A 17,852-nucleotide genomic window follows, 5' to 3' on the forward strand; every position below is an offset into this window, starting at 1 on the left:
GCGTGTCACAGCTATTTTCCCTTTGAGATTGCCTCAGGAAAAGACCAATTAGGATTACATGATAAGTAAAATTATTCCCATACTTACATGGTTGGGAAAATAGGTCTCTCCAACTGCATATTCAAAAGGACATCAAAGCAACATTGTTCTTTTGCAGTTAGATTTTGACTTATTTACGTTTTTCCCCATTATGTGCCTGTTCCAGCAGCATCAAGAGGCCACAGGCATGTGCTTCTTACTTCCCCTCTACATCTAGTAATGGGAGTGCCATGAAAGTGCCTCTATTTCTGGCTGCCTGCATGAAAATGTGTGGATACATATATGTGGCTTTCACTTATTTTACTTCACGACACAAGGAGGGAGGGAAAATCTTTTTCATACACCTACATCTATCACAAAGCAACTAAGAATAGAAGCAATATTGAGACAGATGGAAATGTTAATGGTGACAGCTCACAAGCAAGAATCACACATTTGTGAAATAATGAAATGGGTGGGCAGTTGTTATATGAACTCCATGTCAGTCGGCATGGTTTCCTGGCTATAATTTTGCAGAAGTATGTCTCAGAGATATTTTCAGTTCATGGGAGAAGCCTGTGCCCTGCCCTACACCTTGCTGCTGGCACGTGGGTGTAGGAATTCACCAAAGGTGGCGAGCAGCTTGCCAGTGACCCTGCTCATCACGTGCCCTGGGGGCTGCAGGATGTCCCCTGACATTTCCCTGCCAGGGCACTTCACTACTCCTAACAATGTGGTGGGAGAGATGCAGAAAGGAAGTGTAAAAATATTTGGAAAACCAAACATGAGAGAAACATGGGATACCCACACTTGTTCCAAAATCTCACTTCCAGGCATACAAGTATTAGCTTTTCTCTGACATTTCATCTGCCCATATTCTGGGGCCCTTATTAGTAGCTGGACTTGCTGACCACAAGAGAAAATGAGCATTACAAAACCAGCCCTGCATTTCTCCACTCTTCCTTTCTAGTTCTTCATGCCCCAAAAGCCATCAAATCCATTTTAAGGACCACTTTGACAAGCCTGCTTTTGCTAGCCCCAGTTTCTTAGCCCCAGTCTAATGTTAGCTCAAAGGGGAGGGAGCTGTGAAAGTGTCTTTTCAGACATATTTTACCTTGCACTACCTGTCTCATTCCCAAGGTCTGGGGAATCTACTGATTTTCAACAACTTTGATAGGTACTGTTTCTTGCAGATGCTGTTTACTGCACTTGACGTTACTATTTTTTGCCAGAGGAATGAACTAGTTCTCCTGAAATCTTATGGATGCTCTCTTTGTTTGCGTATCTGATTAAAAAAATTCTAGCAGCTACATCTTCAAGTGCTTAGTGGTGATTTACTACAATGATTCATGGTAAGACTTACAGCTCCGAGGAAATCTGTCCCTCAGGATTTATCCACCTTTCCAGAATTTCTCATGGCAGGGCAACCATATGCCGCTGTATTTAGGAAGCAACTTATGGTTACTGAATGGCAGCCAGTCTTCATTTTCTTAGTGCATTTCTAAGAGCTCAACAGCATTAATGTGATAAAGAAAAAAAAAAAAAAAGGACTTTCTGTACAAAGCCAAATGTATGCATCCAGCCACCTCAGATTAATGAAATGCTAGACATTAATCCACTGGCATACATGCCTGTGAATGCTGGCCACTAAAAATAAATAGTGAGAAATATCAGACCGTTTGAAACAGGAAATTGTTGAGCAATCCTGAAAATCAAAAGGTTATCCAAATGGTGAGGTGCTGAGAATGGCAAACTCGCATAGAGACAACGCCTGTGTCAAACACCATATATTATAAAAGCCATCCCGTGCTGGGCACAGACACCTGACAGACACCAAACCACTCTAGACAACACTCATGGTACCAGGTAAAAGAAAACCTTAAAAAAGAGGCAAAAAAGACTGCCACACCAAAACTTTGGATGATGAAGACATAGTCCAAGGACATTGGCCATTTTACAGTACCATAACTGTGAGAGATGAAAGGTGGTGATGAACCACCACCAAAGCAGTGACAGCTCCTGGAGAAACAGGAGATACTAAAATCAATAAAGCTACTTGCAGATTAAGGTATGAGTCACCACAATGGGACCAAAAACGGCCCGTGTCATTTGTTAGCAGCCGTCCATCCCATGCGTCTCTGCAGAGAGTGATTAGAATTCCGGAGAAACATGGCAACAGAGGCAGAAAGGGAAATGCTGGAGTTTTTTAAGAGCTGGCAAGAAAGTAATGGGTGCAAATTTAAAATACAGGAAGATACACAAAATTATGCATGGAGTGGAAAATTCATATAAGTAGAAGCTCCTTGACAACCTCCTAGATAACAGAAAAATTTATTTTGGGAAGTGGGTAGATTTTTAGTAGGGCTCATCAACCTCTAGTTCAGAGTGTATGTATTGAAATATTAGCTCTACCACGTTACTTCTTCCTTAGTGAAAAAAGGTCAGAGGACGTTTCGTTATGAATTTAATGAGACCAATACTGCAAATTATGAGTGTCTAAGTGTCACCCAGCCTCCTGAGGAGGGACGCTGCTGAGACCTGGCTCTTCTCTGGCTCCTCTCTCCTCGCCTTAAGAACTGCCTCCTATGCCACCCTGACAGGTATCCCCAGCAAGTTCTCCAGGTGGAAATGGAAAAATCCACGGAGGGATGCCGCCCGCTCCCTCCTCCGGCCGGCCTGGGGGGTGGAGGGGGACGGCGCAAAGCCAAGGCCGCCGGCAGCGCATCCCCGGGGCGGGCAGAGCGGCCGCTCCCCGGTGCCGCTGGGACCCGGAGCCGGCACGGCCGCAGCCCAGGCGGCAGATGACCGACTTGGGAGCGAGCCCCTCCGGAGCCGTCCTGCGCCGCCTCCATTTTGCCCGCGCCGTGTCCGGCGCGGCTCCGGTGCCGTCCAGGGGCCGCCGCCGAGGAGCCGCGCCCGGGCCGCGGGGGCGGCACTCCCGGGCCCCATCCCCGCGGTGGGGAGGGACGCCGGCGGGGGCGGCCCGGCCCGGCCCGGTGCCCTGCGCGGCGTCTCCGCCCCGCTGCGCGCCGGGGAGCCGCCTCCTCCCTGCCTGCCTCCTTCCCTGCCTGCCGGGGGCTTCCCTGCCCGGCGGCGCTACGTGCGAGCCGAGCGGGAGGGAGCCCGGCGGGAGGCGGGGGGGCCCCGGGACCCGCCCTCGCCGCCTCCCGGCGGGCCCGGCTCCGCAGCGGGGCCGCGCTGCCGCAGGGAGCGCCGGGGGCCCGGCCGGCCGCCCCTCGGGTCCGGAGCGGGGGGCTCCCCGCGGCCGGGATTCCCCGGGCGGAGCGGCGCGCTGTGTGTGCTCCGGGCGGGCTCTGCTGGCAGGCAGGAGCGCGGGGGAGGGGGCGATGCACAGCCTCCGTGCGGAGCCGGAGACCCCCTGAGCCTCTGTCTACCTGCGAGCGCTGCTGCTGCCGCCGCTGCTCCGCCAAACTGCTGACTTTCCAGAGCTTATTTTTAGCCCGGAGACTAAATATTATTAGCTACATTTCTACGTAGGAAGAATCGGAAGCGCGGGGAGGGGTGGGGGGAGGCACTAGAGATAGGGAGGGAGATGAGCAGAAAGCTTATCCGAATGATCTCCAGTTGGGGGGGCTGCGTTTGGGTTTCAGCCTTGCCAAACGCGCGCACACACACACGCACACACACCATTAATTATAGCAAAATAGATGCGGATATTGGATCATCGGCAATACATGCACGGCTCTCCCTTTGAGCCGTAGGTTGCGTATACGGAGGGGTCAGCTAATCTCCGTGTAGGTAAAGATCAGCTGCGTCCCTTTATCTGTGAAAGATCGCTCCTGCACAGTGCCAGCTAGAGCTCAGCTGCATCTCTTTAGCTATGCAAAATCAACTTGCATCCTTTAGCCAGGGGGAAAAAAAAAAATAAAAAAATCCGTCGCATCTGCTTCTCTTGGTAAAGATCAGTTGCATCTCTGCCCAAAGCATGCACACACACATAGACGAGATTCCCAGGTTAAATCAGGCACAACTTCAGTTAACTCGTAGTTAAATCTCATCCAGCTTTTCATTCCTTCCTCCTCTAGCTCTCACACACATCAAGCAGCCAGCAAGGTAACAAAACTAGGCGAAGAGCAGGCACCCATCCCCGCAGCACAGAGAGGGAGAGGCAGGAGCCAGAGGGGCCGCCGGGGGTGTCCCCCTGTGCTTACCTTGGTTACAGCTAACACCACGAGCAGTGGCTAGATCGCGGAGATAAATACTGGCATTTCCCAAAGTTGACACCGTCAAACCAACCCCCGGAGCTTGCAAGACTCTTTTTTTTTTTTTTTTCTTTTTTTTTTTTTTTTTTTTTTCCTATCCCTCCTCTCTTGCTCCTATTCCAGTCCGCACCGCTAGGAATTCAACTTAGCCCAGCTCCAGCGGGGCGAGAGGGCGGCGGGCGGGGAGGGGAGGGGAAGGGAAGGACCGGGGCTTGGCGGGGGAGGGAAGCCGGCTCCCCGCGCCCGCCGGGTCGCGGAGCACTGCGGAGCGGTGCGGGGCCGCCTCCGCCGCCGCTGTCCAGGGTGCTGCCGCCGCCTCCCCCCCCGGCCCCCCCGGTGCCCGCCGAGGGACGGGCGAGCGCCCGGCGGCAGCCCGGCCGCCGCAGCTCCCAAGTTTCTCTGTCAGACGCGCCGTTTCCATCGCAGCCCTAAATCAAAGAGCGCCGCAATTAAAGTTACACCGTCTAAAACACAATTCTCCTCCCGGCCTCCGCGGGTTACGCTCTTTGGCGTATTAAGTACTAGAAAGCCGAGCCCGTGGTATCAGATCCTGTCGTTAAGCAGCATCTCAAGCTTTTTGGTGTAGTTGTTTTGTTCCTCTCTCCAGGTATTAAAAATAAGGGGTTTTTGTAGGTACTCACCATTGTTTCTTTGCTGTCCTGGAGACAGAAGTGGTTTAAAATCCAGTCTCTCCAACAGATGCTGGAAGGTAATGTGTCTTGTTTGAAGTCATCATGTGAGAACTTCTGCTTTGCTCAGTGGATCGCCCACCACTTGGTGTGACTTATGAATCTAATAACCCTTTGCAATATCCGCAAGCTTAAACTCTCCACCACCTTGGTGCCTACAGAAGACAGAAAGCGACTGGCAGGGAGTTTTAAAAACCTATAGATTTACGCAAACGCCTTAGCTCAGAGTCACGTTTCCCTCCGAGTTCTTACGTGATCTTAATGAATGAGAGGGGTTACCAACCAATACAGTATAAAACGTGATCGCAGCCGCCTCCCAGGAAGCCGGAGCGGGACACGAAGTTCCCGAGCGGAGCGCTGGCCGGCCGGGCGCGCTGCGCGGCGAGCCCCGGCTCCCACCGCCCTCCTTCCGCCTCCCGGCCCGCACCCGGGGCCGCGCACGGCCAGCCGGCTCCGCGGCTTCACGTTCGGGACAGGTAAGGCAGCATCTGGGGGGTGGCTTGTTTGTTTGTTTGTTTGTGTGTCACGTTCACCGCGCTCTCACGGGAAGTGCTCCGGGGACTTGTTGCATACTAGGTCCTGCCACAAGAGGAGCGTGGCACGGTTGCCAAGACGAGTTCCTTTCCGAAACCCCTGCCTTTCCCGAGCTGCAACTTCCCGCACGCTTCTCCTCCCCCTCGTCCCTCCGCCCTCGCCGGGAGGCGCAGCCCCGGGGCGGGCTGCTCCGCCGGCCCGCAAGGCAGAGGGGAGGGCAGCGCATCCCGGCAGCTGCCTCTGCTCTCCCCCTCTCCCCTCGGGGCCCCGGCAGCGCCCCGGCTCCGCCCGTGAATTCTATGGCCAAGTCAATTCCGCTCTGCCTGCGCCGGGTGAACGCCCGCACACCTGGGCGCCTCTGCAGCCCGGGAGAGGTGGCCGAGCCCCAGGGTTACTCCTGCCGAGGCTCACAGAGTCCCCGTTCCCATTTTGTCTTCGCACCCGGGGTTCATTCTCGGTGGCTGCTCGCCTCCCCGGCTCCGAGAGCGCCGCGGGAGCGCCTCGGGAAGGGCTGTGGGAGGTGGTGGGAAGGGTTTCTTTGCTTTGAAGGCGAATTGCAGTCAACTGAACCTGGACTTGCCAAAGTTTGTGGGTACTGTCTCTCATAAGGAAAAAAGAGACCAAGACCGAGGAGCTCCTCGACCAGTCCCGTTCTCTCCTGACTGAGTGTTGGGATTACACTTACAGGTCATTTCTCTCCCATGCGCCCGTTTCTCCCGCCCCCCAGTCCCAGGTACCTCTGCCTGGGAGCCAAAGCAAGCAGCCTCTTCCATGACAACCATCTATGTTGATCCATGCAATAACCAGCAGATGCTGCCCTAAGACTGGTACAGCTGGTACTTTCCTGCCTCGGCTGTCCCGGGGACAAGGTGTTAGAAGAAAAGTCAAGTGGCATCCAGCAAAGCTGCCCTGAGGAGAGGCACGGAGCCCCCTCAGAGCATCGCACACCGCCCGTGTGCCATGTGCAGGCACAGCCTGCCGGAAAGGCTGCTGCCGAGGTAACGCTGCACCCGGCAGATCGCCCTGTCACTGACACGGTGTCACCCGAGACACGTCCTCAAGTGCTGATCCTCAGGCAGGAAGCTGAAGTTTTCTTCCAACCGTCGGAAGTACTCATAGTTAGTGTTAATACTGTTCAGGAATACCAGTTTTAAATGGCATTAAAATTGATTAAAAAAAAAGCCTAAGTGTTTCAACAAGTGGACTTGCAATGAGTTCTGCTTTCTCCCATTCTTCTAAGCAATTTGCTCCTGCCTCTTCCTCAGGGGAATAAAGTAATTTATTAGTAGTATTTACTTTGGGTAGTAAGTTGCACAATTCACATTTGGACTACATAAACACATATCTAAATCTTAAAAGTTTCTGACTCTGTGGAGTCCTCAGGGTTTTATAGAGAGAACATTACAAAGATGCAATACCATTTAAAACTTATTTCCACATACTTCTTTTAGAGCTCAAGAAACATAGTCTTTCATTGAGAAAGTAATTCCCTCTGTAGCACTTGTAAGAAGGTACTTTGCAGCACCATACCTCCCCTACTTCTCATTTCATTAACTTCTGTGTATCTTCATTTTCTGAGGAAGGTCTCAATTGTTAGAGATGCCCAGGAGAAACCTTCGGTGGGTCATGGTATCACACTGATGTAATAACGTTAAATTTACAACAAAAAATCCTTCCACAAAGCTTCCCAGGAGGTCCAGAGCAGGCAGCAGCACGGTGTCATTTCAGCCCTGTGCCGATGCATTTTCTACAGGAAGCTGATGGGGTTTGCCTGTGGTGGCAGGGCAGGGTCCTGCCTGGGAGAACTCGTGTTTGCTGGGGATACCTGTCGGGGTGCCACATGAGACAGAGCCACGAGCAGTTACTTCTTTGGACAGCTAACTAGAAGAGCTCCTGGTCAGCATTTCTGCTGAAGGACCATCCACCTCCCTGGGGATAGGTGCCGACTGAAAACACACCTCATTTTCAATAGACCAAATTAAGCACGTGTTTGCTGAAGGGATTGCTTTAGATAGCATCAATGTAATCAACGAAATTAACTGGGAATAAAGGGAATCAATCAATCAAGGGAATGGTACAAAACTATGGGAAAAAAAAGGTCATTGGTAGGGTAAGAGGGGGTGCTATGGAAAACGGGGATTACCTGGTAGAAGATGAGGAGGCAGTATGAAACAATCAGAGTTCTTTCCTTGTAGTGGCACTCACAGGTGAGAGAGTAGCCCAAGTCATTCTGCTGGACCAGAGCTGAAGTTGACACACCAGCCAATGCACCAGTCACTCCTCTGTCAGGGATTCCTGCTAGAAGGGCATTAGAAAGGGGATGACTAGAATTAAACCGAAATGCCTGTTGAGTTTCTAGACATTTCTTTTCCCAACACGTCTTGTTTCCAGCTATGTTTTTTTTTTTTTTTTCTCTAGAAGATCTTATCCCCAGGCCATGGGAGACCCAGCCATGAAAAATCACTTGATGTGAGTCGGTGTGGAGGGCTTTTTTCCTTAGTACCCTAGAGGGGCACAAGTGACTCAAAGTTACTCACCTGACAAGTCATACACTTCAGTAAAAGCTGAAGCAGTGAGTAGAGTTTGGCCCATTATTTAAAACTAATAATCAGGCTGTTGAAATAGAATAGCTGCTAGCATTTGCCAGAATGACATGGCACAGCATTTGCTGCATGCAGGTAGTTCATACATATAAGGCAATGTACATCTCTTGTTCCAAGTCTGTTTATCTTGGAATCACATTGTTACCAGATGAAGTATACAGCTGCTGGACCTGACTTCAGTGGGGACTACTCCTACGTAAATAGTGACATAACTGTTTAGCAGATGAGGCCTAATTAAGTGGGAATCAGCCATACATTTTCCTTCTCTTAGACAAAACAAAGTGAAGAATACTGCAGGAGCATTGCTAGAAAGTCACAGTGCCTTAAATCAACCTGTGAAAGCATCCCGAAATCCTAAGCAAGCTGCAAATGCTCTTTCCCTGCCTTAAAACACCTTAGAAAATGATGAGCTGTTACTGGTTGGCATTTTCACATAGTTGAAAGACTACCAAAATATGTGGATAACTGCTAAGCACCTAACTGCTAAGGTGCTAAAAGACACCTTCCATTCATTAGGTACAGCTGCTCCCCCAGGGACCACTGAAAACCTGCCTCAGACATCAACATTAGCAATCTGAGCAGAATCAGAGGAGAGCAGGAGCTGTCAACTTCACAGAGATGCTTCTGAAATAAGAGCTGTGTGACATCATCGCTGGTGTGAAACGGGGCTGCCAGCTTCTCTCCGTGCCAGCAATCTAATGGTGTGTTTGCAAGAGAGGTCCCCCAGGGTTATGGTGTGCTAGTTCTGCTGGTAACCTCCTGCTTCTTCAACAGGCAGATCTGGCACCTGCCCTGCTGCTGCCTGGAGGGTAAATACCAGCCTCCCAGTGGGTATTTAGGGTAGCCTCCCATCAAGTGTTGATTTTCTGTGCCTGATTTCCTCCTCCTGCAGATTATCCTGCTCTGGTATTTCCATCTTTCCCCTGATCTTCACGCTGCAAGTGTTAGCAGTCTTTCACTCTGCCTCCTCCCTCCCTGGAAGTTTTCCTTTCTTTCTGAGCCTACTTGTCTTCAAAGTGCGTATATTCCATGCTGGTAACATGCAGATGAACATCGTAGTCATGATCCCACTCAGATACTAAACAAGCCTCCCACCAATGCCTTGTCCTCCTTTAGAGTGCTGGAACATTTCAGCTTGCTTTCAGTCTCCTGCAAGCAGCAGGAAATCCTCTGGAGCAGACAGGCAGCAGCACACGTGCTCGTTGTGGTTGTACCTCCGAGCAGGGGTGATCACCGACTCCTCTCCAAGCGTCTGCCGGGAAGGGAGGCTGACATTCCCACAGGAATCCCACAGGAGGCCCCAGAGCCAGCACAGATGGAGGCTGACATTCCCACAGGAGGCCCCAGAGCCAGCACAGAGCTGGGCTCCAACCCACCTCAGCCCACAAGAGAAGGGCTTCAGTGTCACCATCAACGGGAGGTATTGTGCATGTTGACTTCTTTTAAGATCACAAACTGTGCCAAGCTCATATTCACATTGGTAAGAGAGGAGAGCTCAGTACGCTTAAGGAAAGCCAGCCCTGCTCCAAGCCAGGATAAATCAGGGTTTCCATCATCCATACTGTCTGAAGCAAACACCCTGAGACAGATGCCTTGGCCAGCATGGCTAATGGGTGGAGGCAGCAGCACAGGTCACAGGGGGAGGACATGCATCAGGGCTGACAGGGGGTCTGGCAGCTTTGAGCCAGCCACCGATTTCTGATCCTGGGGAAATCCTCTGTTCTGCACTCCCAGCTGTCCATAGCTGAGATCTCACATCCCTCTCACAGGGGAGTGGGACTGTAGCAGGACTTCAAGGACAGCTCTGAGAGTTTGGCATTAATGGTTTGCCATCAACTTATAGTAAAAAAGTGCTGTTGTAGAAAAGTTTTGCCTTAACTGTTTCTGTCACTTACAGAAAAGGTGTGTTTCAGGAAAACTTGTGTACCAGTTTCAGGAAAACTTCTAGAATTAAGGTTTTGTTTTTCTCAAACTACCACACATGCAAATGTAGGTTCAGTACTTGTATGGCACTCATTTAGGTTAGCTGGAAAAGACAGGAGATTAGATAAATGTAATGGAAACTCTTGGCCCAAGTTCTCCTGCCTGACCTGAGCAAAATGAGACACCGGGTATCTCTTACTAGAAGAAAACCAGAGATAGGGAGAGAAATCAGAACCTGGAGAAAAAGAAACATGACAGCTGTAATCTGTTACTATTGCAACCTGATTATAGGATTCATTGACAAGGTGGGGGACCCTTTCTTTTGGCATTAAAGTCTACACCTTGCTTCAAGTAACCACAAGAAAACATCTCCCGGCATCAACCTTTAAAAGAGATTCTTTCTTCAACCTTCTTTAAAGAGAAAACATACAGCATGACCATGAACAAAATAAGCTACACTCCTCATCATATTTTTAAATGCTGTTATGTGCAGACCTGAGTTAGTAAAGAAAACCAGCACTCCCAGTACAAATATACAACTGCAGGGGATTAGCCTTAATTGTACTTACAGGTGAAAAGTAAACACCTTAATTCTCTTCCAAAGTTACTGTTTATAAGGAAACTACCTTCCAAACCATATGAATGTGCTTCCTAACAGTCAAATACCCCCTCAGCCTCCATGGGAGCTCGCAGTCACAGCTTGGTGTCCGAACCCTGTGGAGCATGGCAGGAACATGTTATTGTTGAGAACAAAATATCTGTTGGAGGAATTACACACTGAGCTAGAGAGAGCAAGAGGAGCTGCATGCCTGTCATATAAGGGTTATTAAGCGATGCTGGCAAGCTCTGAGCAAGAGTGACCCTTGGCTTTGTCTCTGCACTCACCTGATGAACTCTTTCAAATGGAACTGTATTCTCTGCAAGGACCCTGTGTGAAAGAGGAAGAGGGTGAGATGACAACAGAAGAAGAGAGGAACTGGGCAATAGTTGCATGGGGTAAAAATGCTGAAGGAAAGCAGAAATACAGATAAACTCTTACAAAGGTACCACTGAACTGGGGGGCATTTAGTGAAATAATAACCTCCATCCAGGCGCTTGCAACAAGTTAGCTAAAAACACCTCCCTACCAGTTAGGTATGAAATTGTCCCATCTATTTTTATCCTGGCATTTTCAGACTAAAATGACAAATTCTCCCCTGAGATAGTATTCACAACAACCAGGAAACAGTGCTAATGTTGACCTAAATAAATAAAGCTGCTCCTGTGTAAGAATTCCTGCAAGGATCCTTTAAAACAAGATACTCTGAAAACATTTGCTGCAAAATGCATGTGAAACCCTGGGGGACAAGCATCCTGCCAGACACTATGGTCTCACTATCCCAGTTTCCAAACAAGTCTGAGAGCTTTACAAATGCACTGCTGAAGAGAACAGGGGTATTAGAGCAAGCCAAAAACACAGGGTCCTGGTGTACCTTTCAGTTAGGGCACAAAGAAATTTTCAAAGAAAAAAGTGTTATTTTGTGGGGTTGTTCACATTTTTTTGAGCCTAGGTGCACATGAAGCTTTAATTATACCTTATGACAATTTGCATGATGCTTTCTGTCTCAGGTGGTGCCATTATTCTGTCTTAACTTTTTGCTAAGGTCATTAATTACAGCTAAAGAGAGCAGATACCCACAAAACCAAACAGATCTCTTCAGATGCATTGCTTACTGAGATGAATTAGATCTACTGTTCTTATTCAATCTGAAGCTCTAGAGCTAAGATCTGTTTCCAAAACTAAGCTTCACAAAGAGAGGGGCAAATCTAGATGAATATTTTGTGGAGGTTTGTTTAGGATTTCGTGGCAAACTCACCAAACAGAGCAGTGTTAGAGGTTTTTAGTAAAAGTATTATTGCCACTCATACTTTGTATTTGCATCACAGGTTTGAAGAATGTATTTTCCATTGGCAGCCCAGATACTGCTGCAGCATCCTTTCCTTTGCTCCACCTGATAACCTGTCCAAAAGGGGGCCATTAGGAAAATCTCCACTCTGCAACAATTAGCAAATCTTCTGTTCCAGCAGACATGAAAAAACTGACATTTTCCCCAAGACCTGAAACTAGAATGGCCAAAAGGGACCATCATTTTCCTTTAGTGCCCCCTGTAGTGCCATCCATTTACCTTGAGGATGTTCTGCATGGACTCTAGGAGTCAGTGCCTTTCCTAACTGCCATGCACATGTGGAGACTTGGGATGCACAGATGTCATTATGAATTAATCCACTTCAGCCCAAAAAGGCCTTTTTACCTTTCACACCTCCACTGGAATTGAACCAGATACAACCTATACATTTTCTCTTCCACTTTATTCTCTGATGTACTCTCCTGTTCTAACTACTCCTCATAGGAGCAGGAGTAACTTTTGTTTGTGACTTGGGGAACTTGATTGAATAAATATATGTAGAAGTGTTCCTAACGCTGAACAGCACACAAATTGCATGATTACTTTTAGTGTCTCTTATTGAAATGAAAATATTTTAATAACTTGAAAGATTCTTCAGTGAACCATGCTGGATCTGTGCAATTTATAGCATATTTAAATATTTTTATGTTGGTACCCGAGATTGAATTCCAATACTTCTCTTTTGTCTCTCTGTGCATTTTAATACACTTCTGGGAACACTTACCTTTTATGATGAAACCAATATTTGCTAAGGTAAAGTGGTGATTTCAGCTTAAGTGCAACCATATGTATCTTAGGGCACAGGCTTTTGGTTCTAAATAACTGGTTAATGTTAAGCATCTCTCACAATGAAAATGTCACAAACTACCATACACCAGCTTTCTCAAAGAAGCAAAGATAAAACACAGAAGATCAGAGCTTCTATAGTTAAGGATAAATACTTTGAGGCATGACTAAAATTGAATTTTTTTTTTCAATTAAAGTGGTATAACTATGGAGTTATCAAGTCTGCTTGATTTTGTGAGTCTGTCTCTCTTGGTATGAATTAGATGATGCCCCATTTTAGTTTACCAGTGTGATAACTGATGGGTAATAACACCACTGAACATAATTCTAAAAACTATGCACATAATTTATTCCTGAATCTGTACAGCGTATATCCCTCATCAGTAGCTGCACACATTTGTTTATTTTGTTTCATTGCAGATCTCTCAGAAACCTGAATAAGTCCTTACAGCTTTGAGGGACATTTTTGTGTCCATTTTACAGAAAGACAAACTAGGCAGAGAGCATTTCAGCTGCCAGGAAATGACTCTGATAGTGCAGCTTGGTCCCAGAGCAGTTTACCCACAATAATAATGCCGGTCAAGATTTGGCAGTCCCAACACTTTTTTCTAAGAAATTTATAATGACTCTTCTCCTGTGCCTGCTGAGTATATTACTTGGACACTGGGAAAAGATCCATGTGAAAATATTTGTATCATAATATCAAGGATATGCCATATCATTCATATGGCCTTACAGCAAAACACTGGCAAAGAGGAATTATTAATACGGGAGTAAAATTACTTATTTTTTTGAAGTGCACATAAATTAGAAGAAAAAGCAGAGAACTTGGGCAAACAGTGAGAGAACAGCAATCAGATTTTCCATCTCTTATGCCTTCTCAGGCTCACATTGTCTACCCTAAATGTTAAGGGTCACAACATGCTTCTTGTGCATTTGCTACATGGCCTGCACCCTGGAGTAGTGAATTTGGAAGTTTTATGGAAGAGCTTTGAAGTCATAGAATAGAATCCTAGAATTGTTTGGGTTGGGAAAGACCTTTAGGGTCACTGAGTCCAACTGCTCACCCAGCACTGCCAAGCCCACCATTAAACCATGTCCCCAAGTGTGCCACCTTTTAAACACCTCCAAGGCTGCTAACAAAACCACCTCACTGGGCAGCAGGTTCCAATCCATGACAAAGGTTTCCATGAAAAAGTTTTTCCTGAAATCCAATCTAAACCTCCTCTGGCCCAGAACTGAACGTGTCATTTAATGCATGGCCTCAGCAGTGCCAGGTGCAGGGGAACAACCAGTGCCCTGCTCCTGCTGCCCACACTGTTTCTGACACAGGCCAGGACGCCCCTGGCCTTGGTGCCCACCTGGGCACAGCTGGCTCATGTTCAGCTGCTGTTCCAGCACCCCCAGGCCCTTTTCCACTCTGCCCCAGCCTGCAGCACTGCAATGGGCTCTTGTGATCCAGGGACAAGACCTGGCACTTGGCCACACTGAGCACTCCACCAGCCTGGGGCCATGGATCCAGCCGGTCCAGGTCCCTCTGCAGAGCAACTGTCCCACCCAGCTCAGGATTGTCTGCAAACTCACTGAGGATGCCCTTGATCCCCTTGTCCAGATCACTGATAAAGACACTAAACAGAACTGGCCCTGGGGAACCTGACCTGTGACCAGCTGCCCGCTGGGTGTCACTTCACTCACCTTTCATCCTATGTAACTTCACTCACCATCACTCCGGGCTCAGCTGGCCACTCAGGTTGTACCAAGCAAAGAGTAAATTCATGTGGGCCACGAGCAGGCAGCTCCTGCAGGTGTCAAAGGCTTTGCTAAGGTGCAGGTGAGCAATATCTGCAGCTTTTCCCCAATACACTGAATGGGCCACCTTGTCACAGGACAGCAGGCTGGGCATGGTCTGGGAGCTCATGGAGACAGGATGCTGCTGCCTGCGAGCTGGCAGTGCTCCTCACCTGCTGCCTTCCCTCCCTTTGTGGCTGGGTGTCCTCCTGAGCCCTGCCCTGCCCCAGAGCTGCAGGAACCTGGTGCCCAGGTGGGCACAGGGCTCACCCTGCAGAGCCAGGTGGGCACAGGGCTCAGCCCAGAGCCAGGTGGGCACAGGGCTCACCCTGCAGAGCCAGGTGGGCACAGGGCTCATCCTGCAGAGCCAGGTGGGCACAGGGCTCACCCTGCAGAGCCAGGTGCTGCTGTGCTGGGTGGCACTGGCAGCAAACCTCACCTGGGGAGCCCTGCAGTGCTGGGGCCCTCCCTGGCACAGCAGCACCCCGAGATGTGCCACCAGCCTGCTCTCTTCAATCTTTATCAATCAGCACTTGGGTCAAAGCACAGGCCTGAGGAGCACATCACGCATGCCAACATTTTCTGAGCTCTTGAGTGAATCATTTTTTGGGCAGCCTGCCTTCTGTGAGGAGGAGAAGGCAACCCCGATACTACCAGGGAAGGAAGATGGGCACATTCAGGTAACTACAATAAATAAAATTCCAGATTATCTGATGGCATAGCAAGATGTTATCATAATAACATTATTAATAATCTGAGGTCTGCACAGTTATGCAAGACCAAAATGAAACTTGGCCTAAGGTTTCCCTGGCTTTCAGTGGGTTTGATTGTTGGCTTAAATGTGCAGTTCCTACGAGATTGCTGTCTCTCATAATCTCCTATTTATCTTTTTTCATGTATTTCTCACAAGTCTTTTGACATTCCTTGCTCAGGAGTAATCCCCACTAAACCTGAATGATGTGGCAATACTCAAAGGAAAACAATTGTGACTAAAATCTAGAAGATAAACCACAGGGTGGAAAACAAATGATTAATTGCAAGTAAGTAGTTAAGAAGAATGTAATGGAATACTACTACCTCTCAATTACTTAATTAGGGGCATATAAATCACTGTATCTAAACATGACACCTTCCTGTACTACCAAGTCTTTCTAAAATAATATATGGTTATTGGTCTAAAGAGCATTCTTAGAGATTAGAGAAACACAAGCCAAAACAACAGCAAGATGAAATGATTACAAAAGAAATTATGTAGTTAAATAACATAAAGAGCCTTGAATGCATTTTGAAAAGTGCAGCCTGGATTCTTAGTTGCTTAAAATGATGTAGCACCACGGCTTTGTGGAGCTCATCCACCTTGCCCAAACCATCTTGTAACCTTGCATCTTTTAAAGGAACTTAAAGGCCTTTTAAAGGAACAAAAACTGTTCAAATCAGTCCAATGATGGCTTGACTATACTGATTACTTAATGAAGCTAATGAAGAACCTTTTCTCCACCTAATTCTTTATTATGATAAAGATTTTTTATTTTGAAAACTGATTAGTAGGGCTTATTCTCTGTCACTTATGTTTACTGATATAAATAGGCAAAAAGTGCTGATAAATAACCCAGAGGCTCTGAAACTCATCAGTGTGGAGAGGCCAGTGCTCATAGTCACGTGAAGTAAATAAGTACAACGTGCTCTGCTGTCAGCATTTCCCATCCTTACAGCTGCCACCTTATAAATTGGATGTCTTTAAAATTATTGAGGCTACATTGGCACCACCAAAAGCAGAAACACTGAAATAACTGTTCCTGGTGTCAGGGTGCACACTAACTAAGCCCTGGTGCTGTGTTTTATGGAGGGAGGTGGGAAATTGGCTCTTCCTGCTGCCAGCATGCAGGAGGAAACAGGATGGGGCCGTGGAGCCAGCAGGGCTCAGGTGCAGCTGCTGCCCTCTCTGCAGGCAGAGGAGGAGGCATTTCCTGCCAGGCAGGAGGTAGCAAGGAGGTGTTTGCTGGGGGCAGCAGCACAGAGCACAGCAATGGGGCTCAGGGCAGCTGCTCCCTGCCCCTGGGGGATGCAGGCAGGCCGTGGTGTCCCCTCTGTGCATCCCTGTCAGTGCCTGGGGTGCAGGCAGAGGGGGTTCCTGACATCTGCAGGGATGGCAGCAGGGCTGTGCCAAGTGAAAAGGCTCAGGGCTGTGGCTGTAAAGGAGTACCACAGCCCAGAGTGAGAGGTTGGGCATCACACTGACCATGCTGCCTCCCAGTCTCTTTGTACACGGATACTTTTGGATAAGTAATGTAAAATTTACACATACTTGTCTGCTTCTTACACGCAGACCAAGACTGACTATAAACCAGAATAGAAATATGGCAATTTAGAGAATAAAAATGACACTTTAGAGAATGACTGAGAGCAGTGGCACAGGAGATAGCCCTCCTCAGCTCCTGATGTAGGTTGAAATGAGCTACCTGAAGCCTTTCCTTGGAGGAACACCGAGGGGCCGCTGCCAGCATGGGTGCTGCAGTGAAACCATGTTGTTTGTATGAGATAGGGTAAAAAACAGTCAGGAGGACTCCATGTCTCTGCCATTCTCTCCTACAGATGTGACCCTTTAACGTGCAAAGCTTTTGGTTTGCAGGAATGAGATTATGAGAACAAGATCTGAAATGATCAGCATTTATCCCCAGTCTTATCAAAAGCAAAGCACCATCAAAAATTATCATTATTTGCCACACATAAATTATAGCTAGATTGGTGGCCATAATTTATGTGTGGGGAATAATTATAATATTAATTATAAACATTCTTACTTCACCACTGTCCCATATGATACACAGTTCAAGGGTCAACTGCTAAGTGAAGAGGTGACCACTGTCACTAAGAAGCGACAATGCTTCTCCTAACAAAGCTAGAGCAGTTCAGGGTGTAAAACCATTGTAGCTCTGCAATCTCAGACTCCTTTACCCTCCCCTTCCACCCATGCATGGTCTGTAGAGGACACAGGTGAGATAGGCATGCAGGGTGAGGCTGGACCCAGGAAAACTCTAAACCCAATTTACTTCCTAGCTTCCCACACCTTCCTGGATGGGAACCTGATTCCTCCTCCAAAAGGTGTCAAGAGCCAGGTGAGCTCCTTACCTCCTGGAGAAGTTGGGAGGGTGCAATCAGCAGGGCACACAGTCCCACCAGCATGGGGAGTCACTGGTCAGAGCCAGCAGGGAGCAGAGCAGCAGGTTTGTGCAGATGTGAGGTGCAGGTTGTGTAACAGCCAGGCGATTTACGTGAGCTATCTGCAGGCAGGGTGAGCTTTGGTGCCTGCAGTGCAAGTTTGCAGGTTCTGCAGTGAAGTTT

The 17,852-nt window shown here is 48.2% G+C and overlaps 1 protein-coding gene across 2 annotated transcripts in view; it reads right to left on the reverse strand.

Moving 5' to 3' along the window:
* The window catches only part of BDNF (brain derived neurotrophic factor), a 37,942-nt gene extending 32,745 nt beyond the window's left edge, over nt 1-5,197 (reverse strand). The window contains exon 1 of one of the 2 annotated variants that reach the window (XM_039725192.1): nt 4,883-5,197. In XM_039725192.1, coding sequence (XP_039581126.1) covers nt 4,883-4,885 — 3 coding nt within the window. In that variant the 5' untranslated portion in view covers nt 4,886-5,197. Of the gene's footprint in view, nt 1-4,190; nt 4,319-4,882 lie in introns of those variants that run through there. The other variant, XM_039725190.1, reaches the window with a different exon arrangement.
* Between the last annotated feature and the right edge of the window lie 12,655 nt (nt 5,198-17,852).

Source organism: Passer montanus, unplaced genomic scaffold (assembly GCF_014805655.1).
Source record: "Passer montanus isolate IOZ18808 unplaced genomic scaffold, ASM1480565v1 scaffold54, whole genome shotgun sequence".
Taxonomy (NCBI): Eukaryota; Metazoa; Chordata; class Aves; order Passeriformes; family Passeridae; genus Passer; species Passer montanus.